This window comes from Pezoporus wallicus, unplaced genomic scaffold (assembly GCF_028554395.1).
Source record: "Pezoporus wallicus isolate ANWC-B61680 ecotype Strahan unplaced genomic scaffold, APGP_CSIRO_Pwel_v1 contig_14644, whole genome shotgun sequence".
NCBI classification, from domain to species: domain Eukaryota; kingdom Metazoa; phylum Chordata; class Aves; order Psittaciformes; family Psittacidae; genus Pezoporus; species Pezoporus wallicus.
In genome coordinates, this window is record NW_026635775.1 from 115,198 (window position 1) to 131,909 (window position 16,712).

At 56.0% G+C, this 16,712-nt stretch overlaps 3 protein-coding genes across 4 annotated transcripts in view; 2 read left to right on the plus strand and 1 right to left on the minus strand.

The window, feature by feature from the left end:
• ASH1L (ASH1 like histone lysine methyltransferase) overlaps positions 1-2,627 on the minus strand; it is a 36,980-nt gene extending 34,353 nt beyond the window's left edge. For both annotated transcript variants that reach the window (XM_057398221.1, XM_057398220.1), the window contains exon 1: positions 2,449-2,627. The gene's annotated coding sequence lies outside the window, so the exon portion shown is untranslated. The remainder of the gene's footprint in view (positions 1-2,448) is intronic.
• A 154-nt stretch (positions 2,628-2,781) lies between these two features.
• Positions 2,782-12,825, plus strand: DAP3 (death associated protein 3). Its single transcript, XM_057398236.1, has 13 exons — positions 2,782-2,786; positions 4,135-4,181; positions 7,255-7,377; positions 9,510-9,611; positions 9,847-9,955; positions 10,213-10,305; positions 10,669-10,799; positions 10,934-11,014; positions 11,314-11,472; positions 11,828-11,887; positions 12,323-12,412; positions 12,503-12,620; positions 12,710-12,825. The coding sequence occupies exons 2-13, from the start codon at positions 4,140-4,142 to the stop codon at positions 12,823-12,825; spliced, it is 1,224 nt and encodes a 407-aa protein (XP_057254219.1). The 5' UTR covers positions 2,782-2,786; positions 4,135-4,139.
• Positions 12,826-12,975: 150 nt separating this feature from the next.
• Positions 12,976-16,152, plus strand: MSTO1 (misato mitochondrial distribution and morphology regulator 1). Its single transcript, XM_057398237.1, has 11 exons — positions 12,976-12,989; positions 13,165-13,271; positions 13,603-13,741; positions 13,858-13,975; positions 14,068-14,202; positions 14,290-14,442; positions 14,769-14,900; positions 15,045-15,226; positions 15,394-15,495; positions 15,596-15,714; positions 15,914-16,152. The coding sequence occupies exons 1-11, from the start codon at positions 12,976-12,978 to the stop codon at positions 16,150-16,152; spliced, it is 1,440 nt and encodes a 479-aa protein (XP_057254220.1).
• Positions 16,153-16,712: the final 560 nt, after the last annotated feature.

Consider the following 16,712-nt stretch of genomic DNA (forward strand, 5'->3'; position numbering starts at 1 on the left):
GGACTTGCCTGATCATTCTGATGTTTCACTACCCATATGCAAAGCAACCTGAAACTGCCCAACACTGTGTAACGAACCCCATATTTGATCAGACCAAAGGGTCATTTAGCCTTAGGCTGTTAGTCCTAGCACCAGATACAGGACATAGTAATCCACTGTTCCACTTCCAGTGTCCAAAGGGGGCTACAAGGGTGCTGCAGAGGCACTGTAGTGGCAGGACAAGGGGTGATGGGTTCAAACTGAAGCAGGGGAAGTTCAGGTTGGCTCTAAGGCAGAAGCTCTTCCCTGTGAGGGTGCTGAGGCGCTGGCACAGAGAAGCTGTGGCTGCCCCATCCCTGGCACTGTTCAAGGCCAGGTTGGACAAGGGGCTGGGAGCACCCTCCTCCAAGATCTTGCTTTCACACACTATGAATTCTCCTTCCTGCTCCTTTGGCTCTCAGGTGCACTCTGCCTCGCTCCTACAGGTGCCCACTGTGGGGAAAAGTCAGCTCTCAGGCTTCTGGCTTTCCTGTTTGGAAGCTGGGAGATGAAACATCCCCAATGGCAAACGTCCTCCTCTTGTCAGCACCAAGTTACTTGAATGAGAAGTCAACAATCCCCCTGACAATACCTATTCCAAACCAGCTGTAACTCAGTAACTGTACGTGCTCCTTCCATTCTTCTCTTGTGCCAACAGCATTACAATTGCCATCCCCAAGCCCATCCCTTGCACCAAGGGTGTAAACTGCTTTTTGTATCCTCGAGGACAGCTGAAACTTCCCAAAACAACCGAAGACAAGCTGCTGCTTTTCGTAAATCATGACTCAAGTTATTCTCCGGTTTATGATCACTCAACATGAAGTGCTTTCTAGATGCTGTTGACTGCACCAATCAAATGCAACTGAAGTTTTGGCTGTCAAACGGAACCAAGATTTGTCTTTACACCCAGACGGAGACCTCCTCAAAAGAACAAACCCAATGTCTTATCACACAGCTTAGAAAAGCTACTGAAGCTTTCATTTTCAAGTGCAAATGCCGCTTAAGAACTCGAGTGCGCAGGCAGATGATGATTTTAGAGCCCATCTCTACCCATATGTTCAACCAGCTGCTAGAACTTCCCCATTCACGCCGAGGCAGAAGCCCCAGGGATGGGCTGGAGGTGCTCAAGGATGCCCATGTGAAACCCAACCTTCGCGATCCACCAAAGCCCCCTGCGTTCTTTGGCACGCATCGCTCTGCACGTGCAATCCGTATCAGGGCATGGAAAACAACCAAAACAACCCCCAGAACACGCAAACGAGGGGCCTGACAATGGAAATGAAGCGTATTTAAATGTCAGGTCCCGGAGCGTTAGCGCGCATCCATCCCTGCTCCCCACATATCTCCTACCCAGCCTGGAAAGCCACAGTAAGAACCCACTGCCTCAAGCCTGGCTCCTGACAACACACAACTTCCAGGAGAGCGAATGCGTGTCCTGAGGCCATCTGATGGGAACCCACATCCCGAGCCCTTTCCAGTTCTCTGCTCCGTAATTAACAGGGTGAAGGAACCACAAACCAAAGGGTGAAACCCAGAAGTTAGGAAGTCAGGAGCCTATCTAACAGTAAGCGAAGGACAGCAGCACCTTGGCTCCTGAGCCCAGAGGCGGGTCACAACCATCTCACCCAAAAATACCGCCTGATTCAACCGAAAGAGCCGAAAACCGCACTAAAAGTGAGGTTTCAGCAGCACGAGGGAGGCCATCGCAGGCACAAAAGCCCCCAAGGCACCGACCCACCAACGCCACCCAAGCAGCAGCACCCCCGGCTCCGAGCAGAGCCGCCGCCGAGGGGCCGGGCACGGACCCCAGCCTTGGGGCTACGGAAAGGACCCGATCCCGGGGAACCCCCCGCAGCACCGGGCCAGCTGTCAGGTGACCTCCCGCCCCCCCCTCCCCGCGCCGCGGCCCCACACAACGCACGAGCGCGGCTGTCAGGCAGCGGCACCCCCGCGGGGCCCGGCCCCGGCCCCTGCCCGCCGCCACCGGGACCCCCCGCGGGCCGCGCCGGGATCCCCGCCTCCCTCCCCGGCGCGGGCCCGGCTGTCAGGGATCCCCCGCCCCCTCCCGGCGCGGGCCCGGCTGTCAGGGATCCCCCGCCCCGCTTCCCGCAGCGGCCCCGCCGGGGTCCCCCCCGCTCCAACTCCGGGCGCGGGCACGGCCGAGCCCGCCCCCCCCCCCCCCCCCCCCCCCCCTCCTCCGGCCCCGGCCCGGCCCCACGCACCCCCGCCACCACCGGGGATTCCCCCCGCCGCCGCCGCCGCCCTCCGAGCCCCCTCCGCCGGGGCTGCCCCGCGACCGGGTCCCGGTCACAGCGATGCGGGGCGGTCCCCGCGGCGCGGCTCCCCGGCCGGGCTCCCCTCCCCCCGGGCCCCGGGCCTGAGGCGGTCCCGTCCCCGCCCGACGCCCCGCTCGCTCGCCGCGCTCCTCACCGTGTCAGCGACAACGCGAGCGGGGCCGAGCCCGGGCTGCTCCGCGCCGCATCGTTCCCGGCCGCCCGCGCGGACGGGGCCAGGGCGGGACCCGCACGGACCGGCCGCCGCTTCGGCCCTGCTCCGAGCCGAGGCAGCGAAACCAAAATGGCGGCGGCTCCTGCTCCACCGCGAGCGAGCGCCCCGGCGCCCCGCCCGCGGCCACGCCCCGCCCCGGCGCGGCCACACCCCTCCGCCCCGGCCCCGCCCCCGCCCGCCGCGCAGCGCAGCGCTGGGCGGGGCCTGGCCCTGCTCGGCTCCCGTAGCGGCCCTCGCGTGCGGCGGCGCCGCGGCCTGCGGTGAGTGTCGGGACCGAGGGGCACCGGGCACCGGCTCCGAGCCGGGCCCGTCTCTGCTGCCGTGTGCCTGGCGCTTGGGGTCGGCTTCCTGCAGCCGGGAGCGAGCGCAGAGGGCGAGCAGCAGGGGGGTGTGGGGGGGCGGTGGGTGAGGGCCGCAAGCACTTCAGGGCGCTTTGCATCAGCTCCGTGCTGATCCCTGAATCCCTTCCTGAAGGCCACAAGTGGGTCTTCCGCCATGGAAGGGCGCGCTGAGCGGGCTGGCTCTGTAACGGGAGCCGGTTTGGCTCTCCTCCCTCCCCCGGAGACAGCCAAACCCTGGAGAAGAACGTTCAGCTGCGTTGGAGCAAATCCCTTCCCTCACCGCTAAACTGATGTGAAGCAAAGCGGCTGTGTTCTCATGCAGAGCACAACTTCTCCTTCCTCTCCTGTATGCGCATGGCAAAGGAACAGGCTAAAAGAAGCCTCCCCGGGCCGATGGCTTCGCTTGTCCTTGAAATGGCAAAAGTGGGGCTTGTTTTCCAGCTTTGGAGCGTGCGGTGCCTGCGGGAGGAAGGGGGAGGTAACACGTCTGCAGGAAGAGAAGCGCCTGTCCTGTGGTGGGGTTCTCTCATCCTGGGCTCGGTTCAAGCATCCTGGGCTCGCTGCAGTTAAGCACCAGTCCCACTACGAGCCATTCCTCCTAAGGGATTACCAGGTCATGATCTGCCTTTGAACGCATTGGGGTAACTTCCTGCAACCAGGAATCCTTAAAGCATCTTTCTTAGGTATTGTCGTTTTCTTCTCCTCCAGGAGTGGGAGGAAGAAGGCCTTGAACGCCCGCAGGGATGACAGATTTAACCATTTACTGACCTTTGTGCCTTTCATTTTTGCGTCACAGTTGCTCAAGTGGCTTGGATTGGGGTTTGGTTTGGAACCAGATGTTACTGTACCTGAATACGAAGCACCTTCAGCCTCTGCATTAGTCCAGTGTCTTCAGAGTAACCACTGTGTAACTGCTGCTTTTCCATCTGCTTAACAGCTGCACTCAAACTAATGCCCTTCCCCAGGAATTTAGCCTGTACTAGATGAATGAAGCATCTTGACCTCTAAAGTGAGGTTTGGGTTTGGTGTTTTATTCTGGGGTTTTTTAATGTATCTCTGAAAAAAGGCAAGACAAAAAAGGAACAGGTTTTTATTAGGCAAATGGTGCTGGTTACCAACAGCCACTGTACTGCTGCAGGTTCTGACAGCTTGTCCATATGATTTGTGTGCCAAGACTTGAAGCTCTCTGGGCAGGAATGATTCTCTCCTAGCACAAGATCCATGAACCATAAGAAATCCCCCTAAAAAATCCACTTTTTCTTTGCAGAAAAGATGCTGAGGAGTTTGAAGGGACTTCTCTCCCATCCCCTAAAGGTAAGCCCCGCAATGGTGCGCTGCTGCTGCCCGGGTTTCAGCTGTCCTGTGAACTGGAATGACCATTTACACCTGCCAGAAGTGAGCTGCTGATACCTCTGGCAGCTGAAGTCTTGGTGCCTCCCACGAGCGGAAACTCCCACTGCAGGCAAAGGGAAGAGAGCCCACTTGGGTTGTTAGTCCTTCTACACTTCCCTCTGTTGGCTGGAGAGAGGCCATGGAGCGAGGCAGGAGCGCTGGCTTACGGCGCGTGTTAGGAGGTTAAAGTTTGGCATTCTGCAATGTCCAGAATGCTGGAATTCCACATCTGAGCCGCGAGCGTGGCTCAGGAGACAGCACTGACGTGCTCTGCGCTGCTGGGAAGTGCAAGGGGAGAAGCCCGTTCCACAGAACAGATCCCCCAGCCTTGCACAGAGGCTGTTGCTGGTGGGAAGATAATTTTGCATGAGGTGGGTGTAAGTAATATCAGCTCTGCCACAGCAATGCAGCAGCGCTGTGTTAGCAGAAAAGCTCCCTTATACTATAAAGAGCACAATGAGTTTAATGGTGCAGGTCTGGAATGACTTCACAGTGGGAGAGACTCTCATTCGGTTTGTTTGCTCTTGTCTTCCCGATGCTTTTTCACCAGCCCACCCTGACGTGCAGCCATTAAAGAGGATGCTGTATAACGGCTTCTTTCCAGAGATGAGACTCGCTGTACGGTACTGATGATGGCAGCTTGATGAAATAAACAGCCTTTTCTAGGGACTGAGATATGTGGAAACATGTAGGAACAGCTCCACCTTATGGCACATGACTTTGGGATTAGTCTCCATGTACCACGTGATGGTTTGCTGCCATTTCAGGGATCCGAGTTACACTACTCTGTCCTTTAGCAGATACAAACTTACTATAAACCCCACTCTATGCTACTAGGAAAACAGCATTAAAAGGTGATGTGAAAACCCGAGAACCTTCTCGACACGTTAGGATTTACTGCACAGCTCTACGTTGAGCCAGAAAGGTGCATGGATGTGCCTCTGGCATTCTGCATGAAGCCAAGGGGACCAGGGATAAGCCACTGCCTTTTGTCAGGAGGAGGGATCAAGTGGCACGTTGCTGCTATAAAGCAGGAGTAGATAATGCATTGGCAGAGTGAGTAACTGGCTCGCTATGAGTAGTGTTGTATTCACTACTGTAGGAGCTTCTGTTGGTTTTGTAGCACTTCAGAGAGTTAGGAAAGCATTTCATGTCCTCAGGTGCTTAGAAACTGCTTCCACAGCCCAACACAAGCTACGTTCCACAAAGGGAACGTTCCAAAGCTCTCAAGGCTACACAGTGGTTCTGAGGAAGACTGATCACGCCAAGGTTCAAAGAAGTGATGCTCTAAACCAGGCTCCTCCCAGGAGAAGGATGTAGGAAGATGGGATATGTTCTGTTGATAGAAAAATAGAAGTTCCATGTACTTGGCTGCAAGAGCAGGGGGCTGCACTTCAAGACAAAGTCCTTCTCTAGGCACACAGGAACTGAACACACAGAGGAAGAAGTGAATCCTTGCTTGATTTTCATCCACTGCTCCACAGGTCAGGATTTGCATGGGACTCCTGAGAAAGGATGTCCCCAGAGCAGTGAGCTTGCCTTGAAGTGAGCAGAGCTCACAGCCTCAAGATGTTCACTTGGGAAGGAGGGAATGTGGGATGTTCAAAGGCAATGAGAGGGACCATGGGGCCAGGTTCAGAATAACTTGGGGCTGACCTTTTCTAGGTGAACAGGAGACAAGAGCTGCATGCTCTAGTTATCCATGTATTACATTATCATCCTGGGGCCTTGCTCTGGGCTGTAAATGAAGACACTTCTGTGGATCTGAACTGAAGGCAGCCAAGTAGGACCATCCTAAACTGATGGTTTGGATTTGAGGAAAACACCACTGTGGCAACAAGAGAAATACGTGGGGACAAAACTGAGTGTTTAGTGATGCTCTGCATTTGCCCTGCAGTTAGAGAGGTATCTAGTGCTGAGTCCAAACCAGTTGAATTCCCTCCCTAAGAGGAGAGGGAGCGTGGAAGGGCTGATGCAGGAGCCCATTGTGTGTTTGGGATGTGGGGTAATCCAACATTACACTTTCTTCTTGTGGCTTTCCAATGACCCCCTGAGGAAAAGCGGGATGACAGCAGAATTGCATCATGCCACGGAGAACTGAACCAGCTGCTCCTGTCTCTAAACTTTACTTTATGGCTCCTCTCATCTCTGCAGACAGACAAAATAGGAAACTCCTTGCTCTGTTTACAGCTGGGGCCTGCAACTGTTCCAGTCAGTAATGGGAAGGGTGACTTTCAGTTTTGCTTTGGTCCCAGCCTCTGCCTGGAGCATTCACTGCTTCAGTCCCTGACAAATGCTTCCATTTTCTTTCACCACAACGTCATAAAATGCTTGTCCTTCTCCTCCTCACTTGCCTGGTTTGGCCCAAGCTTTCCAGGCACCCTTCAGCAGTCTCTCTATGGAAGAAAGAACTAATCGGCTTAGTTGTCCCTTTCTCAGCCATGTCTGTGTTATAATGAAAGAGTCTGGATGCAGAGACACGGGAAAATCAGTGTGGGGAACGTCATTACAAATACTGAACAGTGGGTAGCACTGCACTAATCTCAACCACTGACATGCTTCTGGGTTACCAGCTGGAATTTTCAAGGTACCAGCTACTGCTCATCAGGCTAGGCAGAAGCACTGGGAGAATATCCCAGCAGTAAGATCTTAATGGCTGTACTTGTGCCCTTAAGCAGTCTTGAAGGGGATAGAGAACTCTTCCAGGAACAGGGCTTGGCTCTCCAGATAACTTATATGGTAGCCAACTGAAGTGAATGGCAGTGGTTTAGAGGCAGCCTCTCAATGTGATGTGGCTCTACACCGTGTGCTTTTTCACGATGAATTTACATCCTAATGATGAGGTTTTATTCTCATTGCATGGGATCGTTACGTATTGCATGCTACCCTCACAGCCATCCTCATGTGCACGCAGTGAGTGTACAAACCAAACCACTGCCTGGCTTCCTTTGCCTGCTCAGAAGTTTGTTGTCTGTTTGCCTTTTCCTTCCCTCAGCTGGACCATGGCTGTGCCCTCCATGTGGCAGCCAAGGATTGCTTAAGTGCTGCTGTCAGCCAGGATGTCCAAGCCCCAGCACCGACACCGAGAGCAATTTTCTACACCAGTGAGAGCAACCCGGTGAGTAACTGCCACAACCATCACTGCCAGACAGCAAGTGCCTGGGACACGCTGCAGCCAGGGGTGCTCACTGGCCTTGTGTGCTTCTAGTGAAGATAAGGGACTACATGGGTTTAATACCAGGCATCTGGAGCATCCTTGGCCCGAAGGAAACAGGCCCTGGCTGTGCACTGCACCTGCCTGGGTTTAAACACCACAGGGCTGGTCCTCTGCCTGAAAGCTCCTGGGACCAAGTATTGATTCCTTCTCTAAGGTTGCATAGAGGAGATAGGCTGTGAATTGTAGAAGCTCAGATGTGGCTTAGCTTGTCATCAGGCACCATTAATTTCAACTCCAGGGTTATTCTTCCCTGACTAACCTCCCCAAATTGGCTATGAAAGGGGGTAAAAAGCACACCCCAGATGACCTCGGCACAGCCCAGCTCTCCAGCATCATAATTCCAGCCTCACACTCTCTGTCTCAAGCACAAAATGAAGTGGAATAAATGAATGGAATAAGCCTTTGAGGTGCTTTGCTGCTGCCTCTGTAATTGGAGTCTTTCAATACTGATTCCTCTGGGGTCTCTATGGAAACAGCAGCATGCAGATGATCTCACTCACGTGATGCGAGTGTCTCTATAGATTGCACAGAAGAGTCCAGATGGCAAGGATTGTCCCCACTGTCCTGTGCCTACCATTTAGGTTGCCAGGCAACTGGCTTTGGCATTCTGGTTTCATGTGCCTGATGTTTGGCGACTGCCACCATTGCTTATTCATTCCTCAGGTCAGTGTTCCTTGGACTTGCTGTGTCACACATCACGTACTGCAGCGGAGGGGCTCTGCTGCTCCCTGCAGCAGCCCCCGCACTTGTGTGTAAAGCCCCACTAAAAATGGGTCAGGATGACCAAACAAAGACTAAGACTTAGCTTTTATACACCTTCCCATTAGCAAAAGTGCCTAAACGTGAGGATAAAGGTACTGACCCACTTTACAGAGGTAGGAGATGAGGAGTGAAGGAATTTGCCACAGTTATGCAGCAAGTCAGTGATGAAGCAGAAGGAAAATGGTCTCTGGAGTATTGCTCTTGTGCTCAAGTCCGTGGGTAACACTGCCATGCAGAAGCACAAGAGCTGTTAGTGTGTGTCCAACACGTGCAGGAAGGCTCCAGGGAATCCAGCCCAGAGTTTGAAATACAGCTCTGCCTGGAACAGGACTGAAGTCTCTACTAACAGGTCTCCTCTTCAGCCTGCATCCAAGCAACATCTCACAGCAGAGGAGCTATTGCGCAGCAGGTTTTTAACGTTTTCTTCCTGTTGCTGAGATTTACTGACCCGTAAACACCACAGTGGGCACTTAAACACCTTAGAGAGCAGTTGGTGAAGTTACCAAATGGTTTCTTACTATAAATAGTCTGGGTACCTCGACTCCTGCAGCTGCACCAAGGTGAACATAGAGTCCAGGACACAGTGACCTGTCCTAGGAGTACCTGTCCGCAGTAAGGCATGGAATGGAGGTGTCATTAGCGTGGGCTCCTCAGAGTGGAGGGGGCAGATGGTAAGAGAACAGCGTGCTGCATGCTGAAAATCTCATCTGAGGAAAGAAACGTAGCAGGAATCCTGGGCTTGAGAACTGAGGGCTCATCGGGCAGAGGTGGGCGACCAAGCCCAGAGCAGAACCATCTCTGTTCTGGCTTCAGTACATGAAGCCCTGAGTCCACAGCAAAGCTAGTAGGGAATACAAGGGAAGTGTGGCTCAGCCCCCAGACCTGGTAAAGCTGGCAGAAATAATGACTGCTGCTTTTCCTTTCTGAAGAGGAAATAAAACTCTTCCTGGATCATTTTCAGGCAAAATAGAGAAAACAAGGAAGTTGTTAGAGTCTGGTTCCATCTCAACTAAAACGGAACTTGGGAAACCAAGGGTTCATTTATTATCTCAAGGAAGCCCATTATTGTTAACAGTCCTTTCTGTAGACTCTTCCTAAGCATCTGCCATTAGTGTCCTGGCACTGCAGTTCCTGTTTGCTCTAACACAGTGGTAGTTCTGGCTCTACGCAGACGCTTGCTTTGAGTGTCCCCTCCCTATTTGGTTCTCCTGGACCCAGTAAAGGGGCCTTGGGCTCTCCCAAGTGTTCCAGTTCACACTTTACCTTCCCAGGCCAACCACGGAGAGCAGCACGAGGGGCGTCACTACAGCATTCCACTGGAGGAGGTCAGAGCTGTGTTCCCACATGGACTGCCCTATCGCTTCCAGCAGCAGGTGCTTGTCTTGGAGCAGCTTTGCGGGGAGTGGCCCGGGAGGTGGGAAGAACCAGATGCATCGCGTAGTTGGGATGTTTCATGGTGGGATAAGAGAGATGTGCTGCAAGAATGCAATTATTCCTGCTCCTTACTGTCATTTTCACACAGCACAGTCCCAGAGACGGGGTCACGCCAGGAAGAGCTGTAGGGAGCCAGCACTTGGCTTCTTGTTCACCTTCTCTCCCTTTTCTCAGATTAAGACCTTCAACGAAGCCTTCCTGATGGTGCGGAAACCAGCTCTGGAACTCTTCAGCTACCTGAGGAGCTCCAACTTTGCACACCCGGCTGTCAGATATGTGATCTGTATCTTTTACCACTTACTTGAGAGTAGAATGCAAGTTCAATACGAGCGGGTGAGTTTACCCACCTCACCAGCTCTGATGTACCGGGGTGGGATATATAGAAAGAAGGAACTCCTGAGGCTAAGTTGTCCTGCTGAACAGAAGCAGGATGGAATGCCATCCTTGCTTAGATGACCCTTGAACTTCCTTATACCTGACCCAGTCAGGGATACACTGAAGTGGTTTCTCAGAGCCTTTCCTTGACAGTCCATTTTGGAGATGGTGAGAAGGGAACAGGGAAAACCATGACCCTGTGCCACGTCATTCACTACTGCGCAAGGCAAGGCTGGCTGGTGCTGCACATCCCCGATGGTAAGAACACCGATGCTGTTGTGTTACTACATCAACTACACATGGGATGTGGGAGATGCTGCTGCAAGAGGAGGATGGAGAAGGCTTCTAAAGCACAAACCCCACCAAATAAAGTAGAACAGAATGACAGTTACTTTCACGTGCTCTCACATGCTTATCATCAGCCTTTGTGCACTGGTAGTATGACAAGATGACATACTGTGTGTGGGTCTGTGTAACCTCTTCTGCTCTCAAGGGAGAGTCTTCCCTGTTAACGATGGTTGGGTTTTCTTACCAGTGTAGCAGAGTAAGAGCTACAAACACCCCCTAACTCATAGCAGTCTTTTGACTAAAAGAAAAGCAACTGTTTAACTTTGCTTTCAGCTCATCTCTGGGTGAAGAACTGCAGGGAGCTGCTGCAGTCTTCCTACAAGAAAGAACGTCTTGATCAGCCTCTGCAAGCATCCTCCTGGCTCAAGAACTTCAAAACCTCCAATGAGCGCTTCCTAAAAGAGGTCTGTAGAGCCTGTCAGGTTGTCTTGGTTGGCAGCTAAGAACTTCCCACTGGACTGTCTCTTGCCACCCAGCCTTGCCAAAGCTGCCTTTGCACTACAGAGTTCCCAATCTAACTGTAGTTCTTTTACTGCAGATAAAAACACAGAGAAGATACGTGTGGGACAAAAGAGAAAGCACAGAGCAGGGCAGGCCGCTGGGTGAAGTGGTGGAGCAGGTAGGGAGTAACAGCTGGTAACAGCTGATAACAGCTGCTTATGGCTTTGTCTCACCTGCTTTGGAAGACCCCATCATTGTGTGTGTGTGAACACACTGCATATGCCTTGAACACTGCGAGGGATGGAGCAGTCACCACTTCTTTGATGTTCAGACCCTTAGACCAGATTGCTCCTTTGCAAGGAATGAGCAGACTGACTCCTGTATCATCTTCCTTCCCCCTTGGAGAGTGCCCAGAGCCACCAGAGCTCAGTGCTACCAAAAACCCAACCTGAGTTTTGTGCCTTCTCCTACTGGCAGGGTTTAGCTCGTGTGAGAAGTGCCAGCGATGCTGTCGGGGTTGTGCTGAAGGAGCTGAAGCAGCAAAGTCACCTGGGCTCCTTCAGGCTGCTCGTGGCAGTGGACGGCGTCAACGCGCTCTGGGGACGGACGACGTTAAAGAAGGAAGACAAAAGCCCTGTAAGAAGTGCTCTGCTCTGGTGCTGTTCCTGCATTCCCACTGCAGGGGGGTTGGCCAGGTATTCCCTGGTCCATTTGGCTTTGCTGGCATGGAGGGACCTGCACAATCTGGTGCCTGAGAGTCCTTACTGCAGGCAGCTCCTCACTAAGACAAGTGCAGAAACATCTTGTTACAGCAGGGGAGGGCTGGGCACTTCCCTGGGTGCCATCACTAAGGCTGAATGCTAAATTGAAAGCAAGTCAGGAAGTGCTGCTGAAGGCTGCAGCTGATCCTTCCAGTGTGATGTGAAGCAGGGGAGGGGAATTGAGGCCTCAAACTCCTGCAAAAGCAAGTGACCCAGACACTCCTCACCAGGTCTCTCCAGAGGAGCTGACGCTCGTGTACAACCTGAGGAAGATGATGAGGAATGACTGGGTGAGTTCCAGTCTCGAGCTTTGGGGGCGTTCTCCTTAGCAAGTAAAGGTACATGCCAGGAACACTGCACTGTGCTAACCCCAGCCTGGTTTGGGTTGAAGGGACCTTAAAGCTCCTCCAGCTCCAACCCCTGCCACGGGCAGGGACACCTTCCACTGGAGCAGCTTGCTCCAAGCCCCTGTGTCCAACCTGGCCTTGAACACTGCCAGGGATGGGGCAGCCACAGCTTCTCTGGGCACCCTGTGCCAGCGCCTCAGCACCCTCACAGGGAAGAGCTTCTGCCTAAGAGCTCATCTCAGTCTCCCCTCTGGCAGGTTAACGCCATCCCCCTTGGCCTGTCCCTGCATCCCTTGTCCAAAGCTCCAGGTTCCCTGGAAGCCCACAGCTCTCACAAACACTGTACTGGCAGCTCAGGGTTTCTAATCTGCCTTTCAGACCGGAGGTGCCATCGTGACCACGCTCAGCCAGACCGGCTCCCTCTTCAAGCCCAGCTTGGCCTATCTGCCCCAGGAGCTGCTGGGGAAGGTGAGTCCCGGCCTCTCCCGGTGCTGGAGCCGCCTCTGCTGGAGCGGGGCTGGGCCGGGTCCCCGCTCCAACCCCAGCTTTGCTTCCCAGGAGGGCTTCGACGCCCTGGACCCCTTCGTGCCCATCCCTGTCCCCAACTACAGCCCCAGGGAGTTCGAGAGCTGCTACCGCTACTACCTGGACCGGAAGTGGCTGCAGCACGAGAACGGTGAGCGCTGCCCCACGGCCCCGCACACACCGGAGGCGGGGGGGGGGTCCCGCCGGAGCCGCGCTCACCGCGCCCCTCGTGTCTTGCAGCGCGCACGGAGGACGGGAGTGCGGGGGATGGGGAGGTACCGGTGAGTGCGGGGGATGGGGAGGTACCGGTGAGTGCGGGGGATGGGGAGGTGGGGGGGAGGGGGAGGTACCGGTGAGTGCGGGGGGAGGGGGAGGTACCGGTGAGTGCGGGGGGAGGGGGAGGTACCGGTGAGTGCGGGGGGATGGGGGAGGTACCGGTGAGTGCGGGGGGAGGGGGAGGTACCGGTGAGTGCGGGGGGATGGGGAGGTACCGGTGAGTGCGGGGGATGGGGAGGTACCGGTGAGTGCGGGGGGATGGGGGAGGTACCGGTGAGTGCGGGGGGATGGGGGAGGTACCGGTGAGTGCGGGGGGATGGGGGAGGTACCGGTGAGTGCGGGGGGGGCGGGGCGGAAGCACCGGTGAATGCGGGGGCTGGGGTGCGGGGCCGCCGCAGCTGCCCCCGTTTGTGTTGCAGGAACGGGGCGGTCGCCGCTTACCTGGACCGGGACCCCGGGAGCCGCGGGGGGCGGGCGGGCGCGGGAGCGCTGGGAGAGGCGGCCTCCGGCGGCGGCGCGGCTCGAGGTGCGTGCTCGGTACCCGCGGGCGCAGGGAGCCCGGGGCTCCGCCAGCCCCGGTCCAGGGACCGCTCCCACTGGAGCGGGGAGCTCCGAGCCCGTGTCGGGGTTGGCCCTGAGCACCGGCGGGGATGGGGCGCTGGTGGTGGCCCAAGGGGCACGGGGCTGATGCTGGCCCCGTGCAGCGGGCGAGAGGAAAAACGGTGGGATCAGAGCTCCTGCTGATGGAGCAGGAAATGGGTTAAGGAACTGAAGGAGAGGAAAACGGAACCGGCTCTTTCTCACCCAAGTGGCTGTTGAGAGCTGACAGGAGCTTCCCTCTTCCCATCTCGCTCCAGGTCCGGGTCCGGCCCCTTCCCCACTCGCTGCTGCCCAGGATGTTCCATCGGGCAGGAATGTGCAGCTCTGGTCCCATCACCTCGATGTGCAGCTGCATCCCAAGAGCCTCTACATCATCCGGCAGTACATGCACGATGGGTACGGCCCGGAGGGCTGGAATCGCTTGTCCGGGACGGGGGCTTCCTTCTGCCTGCAAGAAGGAATTAAGAGGGGAACGGAATCAGCTTCGTTCTTATCCTTCCTTTATTCCATAGGGAGTGTGGGTGTCTGGAAGCCTTTGCCCAAGGTGAAGGGCTCCTGCAGGACCCTGCCTGCCTGGAGGAGCTGGAGGATCGCTTGCACTACTTCACTGAGGAGTGCGATTCCCTTCAGGTCAGAGAGCTTGGCCCCAGCTGCCCTTTGCTTGCAGGACCCTTCCCATTAAGGTTCCCAAGGCTCTCAGGTGCTGCCCTTGTTCTGCGCAGGGCTTTCAGGTTCTCTGCGACCTCCACAACGGCTTCTCGGGAGTGGGTGCCAAGGTGACGGAGCTGCTCTGTGATGAGTATTCCGGGAAAGGAATCCTGAGCTGGGGCTTGACGCCAGCCCTGAGCAGCGTGGCTGTGAGTAGGCAATGGGAGGACCCGTGCCCGGTGCAGATGGGACGGCTCCTTGGTGGAGGTGGTAACGGTTGGGTTCTCCACCTCCAGGATTCCCAGAGGAGCGCGTACAGACTGATGAACACAGCCCTGGGCATCGTCCATCTCTCCGCTCACAGCTCCCTCTTCTGCCCCCTGTCCCTCAGCGGGAGCCTGGGGCTCAAGCCACGACCTCCTGTGATGTTCCCATACCTCAGCTATGATGTACGTGTGCTGGTCCCCGCTTTGGCCCTGAGGCTTCACCCCCACATCTCATTTTCACCCTGTAGCAAACAGGACCCCGTTGCCTTTGCGCTCCTGATGCGCTGCTCCAGTGGCAGCAGGGACAAAGCGCTTGCCTGGGCTGGTCCTCGTGGGTGCGCGCTGGCGCTGCAGCCTTGGCTCAGCATGCGAAGCACCAAGGATGGGCACCAAGCAAAGAGCCTGAGCTGTTAAACCAGCGCCTCCACAGAAGCACGGCTCACATCTCTTACACGCACAAGAACCAATGGACCCTGCCCTGTCACGTCTCCCTTTGTGTCCCTCCGCAGGCCTCCCTCAGCTACCACAGCAGCGCCATCCTGGCAGCAGCCCTCGATACCCTCACTGTTCCCTATCGGCTCAGCTCCTCCCAGGGCTCCATCCTGCACCTCGCTGAAACGCTCAACTTCTCTGGGAGAAAGGTGAGGGTTAAAGGACAGCGGCCCCCATCGAGCCCATCAGCTCCTCCTCAACAGGAGCTGTTCTGCTCCACGTCCATCCCCGCATGCAGGGCAGGCTGTGGGGAGCGGGTTCCAGGCCATCACTTGTCACCCCCTCCCTTGCAGGTTGCGGCTGCTTGGGCCTCTGTTCCCTTCCCTGCCCTCCACGGCTCCTCCCTCCCTGATGCTTTGTGTGCCCACCAGGACGTGCCCTGGAAGCTCCTGGCTCCGTGCAGGGAGCGAAAGGGCAGCTCCTGCTTCGCTCAGTCCGTCGTGCTCCGAGGGCTTGGCAAGGGCAGACCCAGCAGGTGAGGAGCACCCGAGCTGCACTTTACCCCCCCCAGCACTGAGCTCTTACAAGTGGCACTCACCCTCCTTCCAGTGGCTCTGCTGCTCCAGGCAGTTGTGTGCGACTCCGTGCCCCCCAGGTCCAGGCGAGTGCCATGGCTTGGCTTTGAGCTGGTTTTCTTTGCAGCAGCCCTGCAGGAAGGCAGCCCCGCTCTCCCCTCCATGCCTGTGAGAGCACTGAGCACGTCCTGCAGCATTACTTACACACTGCGTTCCCTGGGGCGTTCAGGTGGGTAACGTGGTGTTAGGTTTGGGGCTAGACCAGGCAGCACTCAGCTGGGAACTGCAGGGAGAGTCTGGGATAACTTCATTCCCCTTTATCCTTGCAGCACATCCCATGTGCTTGAGCAGCCCTGTTACACCCCGGCTCCATACCCCCAGTTCTTCTCTCCTCGTCTGAGCAAACAAGGCTTCCTCGTGGACCAAGCTCCCACTTCCTCCCCAGCAGGTAACGGGCACCCCTTCAACTTGCTTTGCAGCAGGAAGCGCTGATGTGGGGCTGACAGGGGACAGAAAATGACCCCAAAAGCTCCCCTTTTGGGTGGTTGTAGGACACAAAACCCAGCAAAGCAACTGCTGGTGAAGTAGAACAGGGCAGAGGAACGGGGCGGGTGGCTCTGCTGACACAAAGCTGTTTGTCCCTGCAGCTGTGGAGAGCATCCCTGTGCTGGCAGCCCTGCGGTCCGCCCCAGTGCTCCACACGCTCCTCTATGGCTTGTACAAGGACCTGCAGAAGCTGAACACGCGGCGCTGCGCCAGTTTCTTCTCTGCTGGCGTGGAGCAGGAGGACTTCCAGGAGGCCTTGGACAAGCTCAGGACTCTCTCCCAGTGCTACGAAACGGAGCTGGAAGCGGAGGACTCTGAAGGTGACGCAGACTCAGACTGACCCAGCTTTATTACCCGAGAGCGGAAGGAAGAGTCGCTTTCAGAATAAAGGGAATGGCTTTCGGGATGGCCCCGCTGCTGCTTGCTTCTTTCAGCCAAGCCCTGTCCGAGGCTGGCTGAAGGCCTGCAGCTCCCTGCACTCGGGCTGGAAAGGAGGAAAGGGGGGGTTTGTATGGCTGGGGCTTTCTTCACCTCTGCTCTGCCAGAATCAGACCACACAATAAATACAGGGCTCAGGGCGGAGCCTCCCCACCTCCAATCAACGCAAGGGGAGAACTTACAAACCCCCCCAGTCGTGTGTGTGTTCCACAGGAAAACAGACATCTTATGTACAACATTTACATGGTTCAAAGGCTGTGGTGTCCACAAGCATCCATTCTGCTGCTGGAGGTCCCCATGGAGGTTCTAGAGGCTCTCGCCCCCTAACACCTTTCTCCAGGCCTTTAGTGCAGCTTGACAGGAGTACAGCAGGAAAATGAACCCAAGACCACCCCAAAAGGTGCCATCTTCAGTACCTGTGCAAGCGTTTTTCCTTTACCCACAGCACAAGCCTAGCAGCAA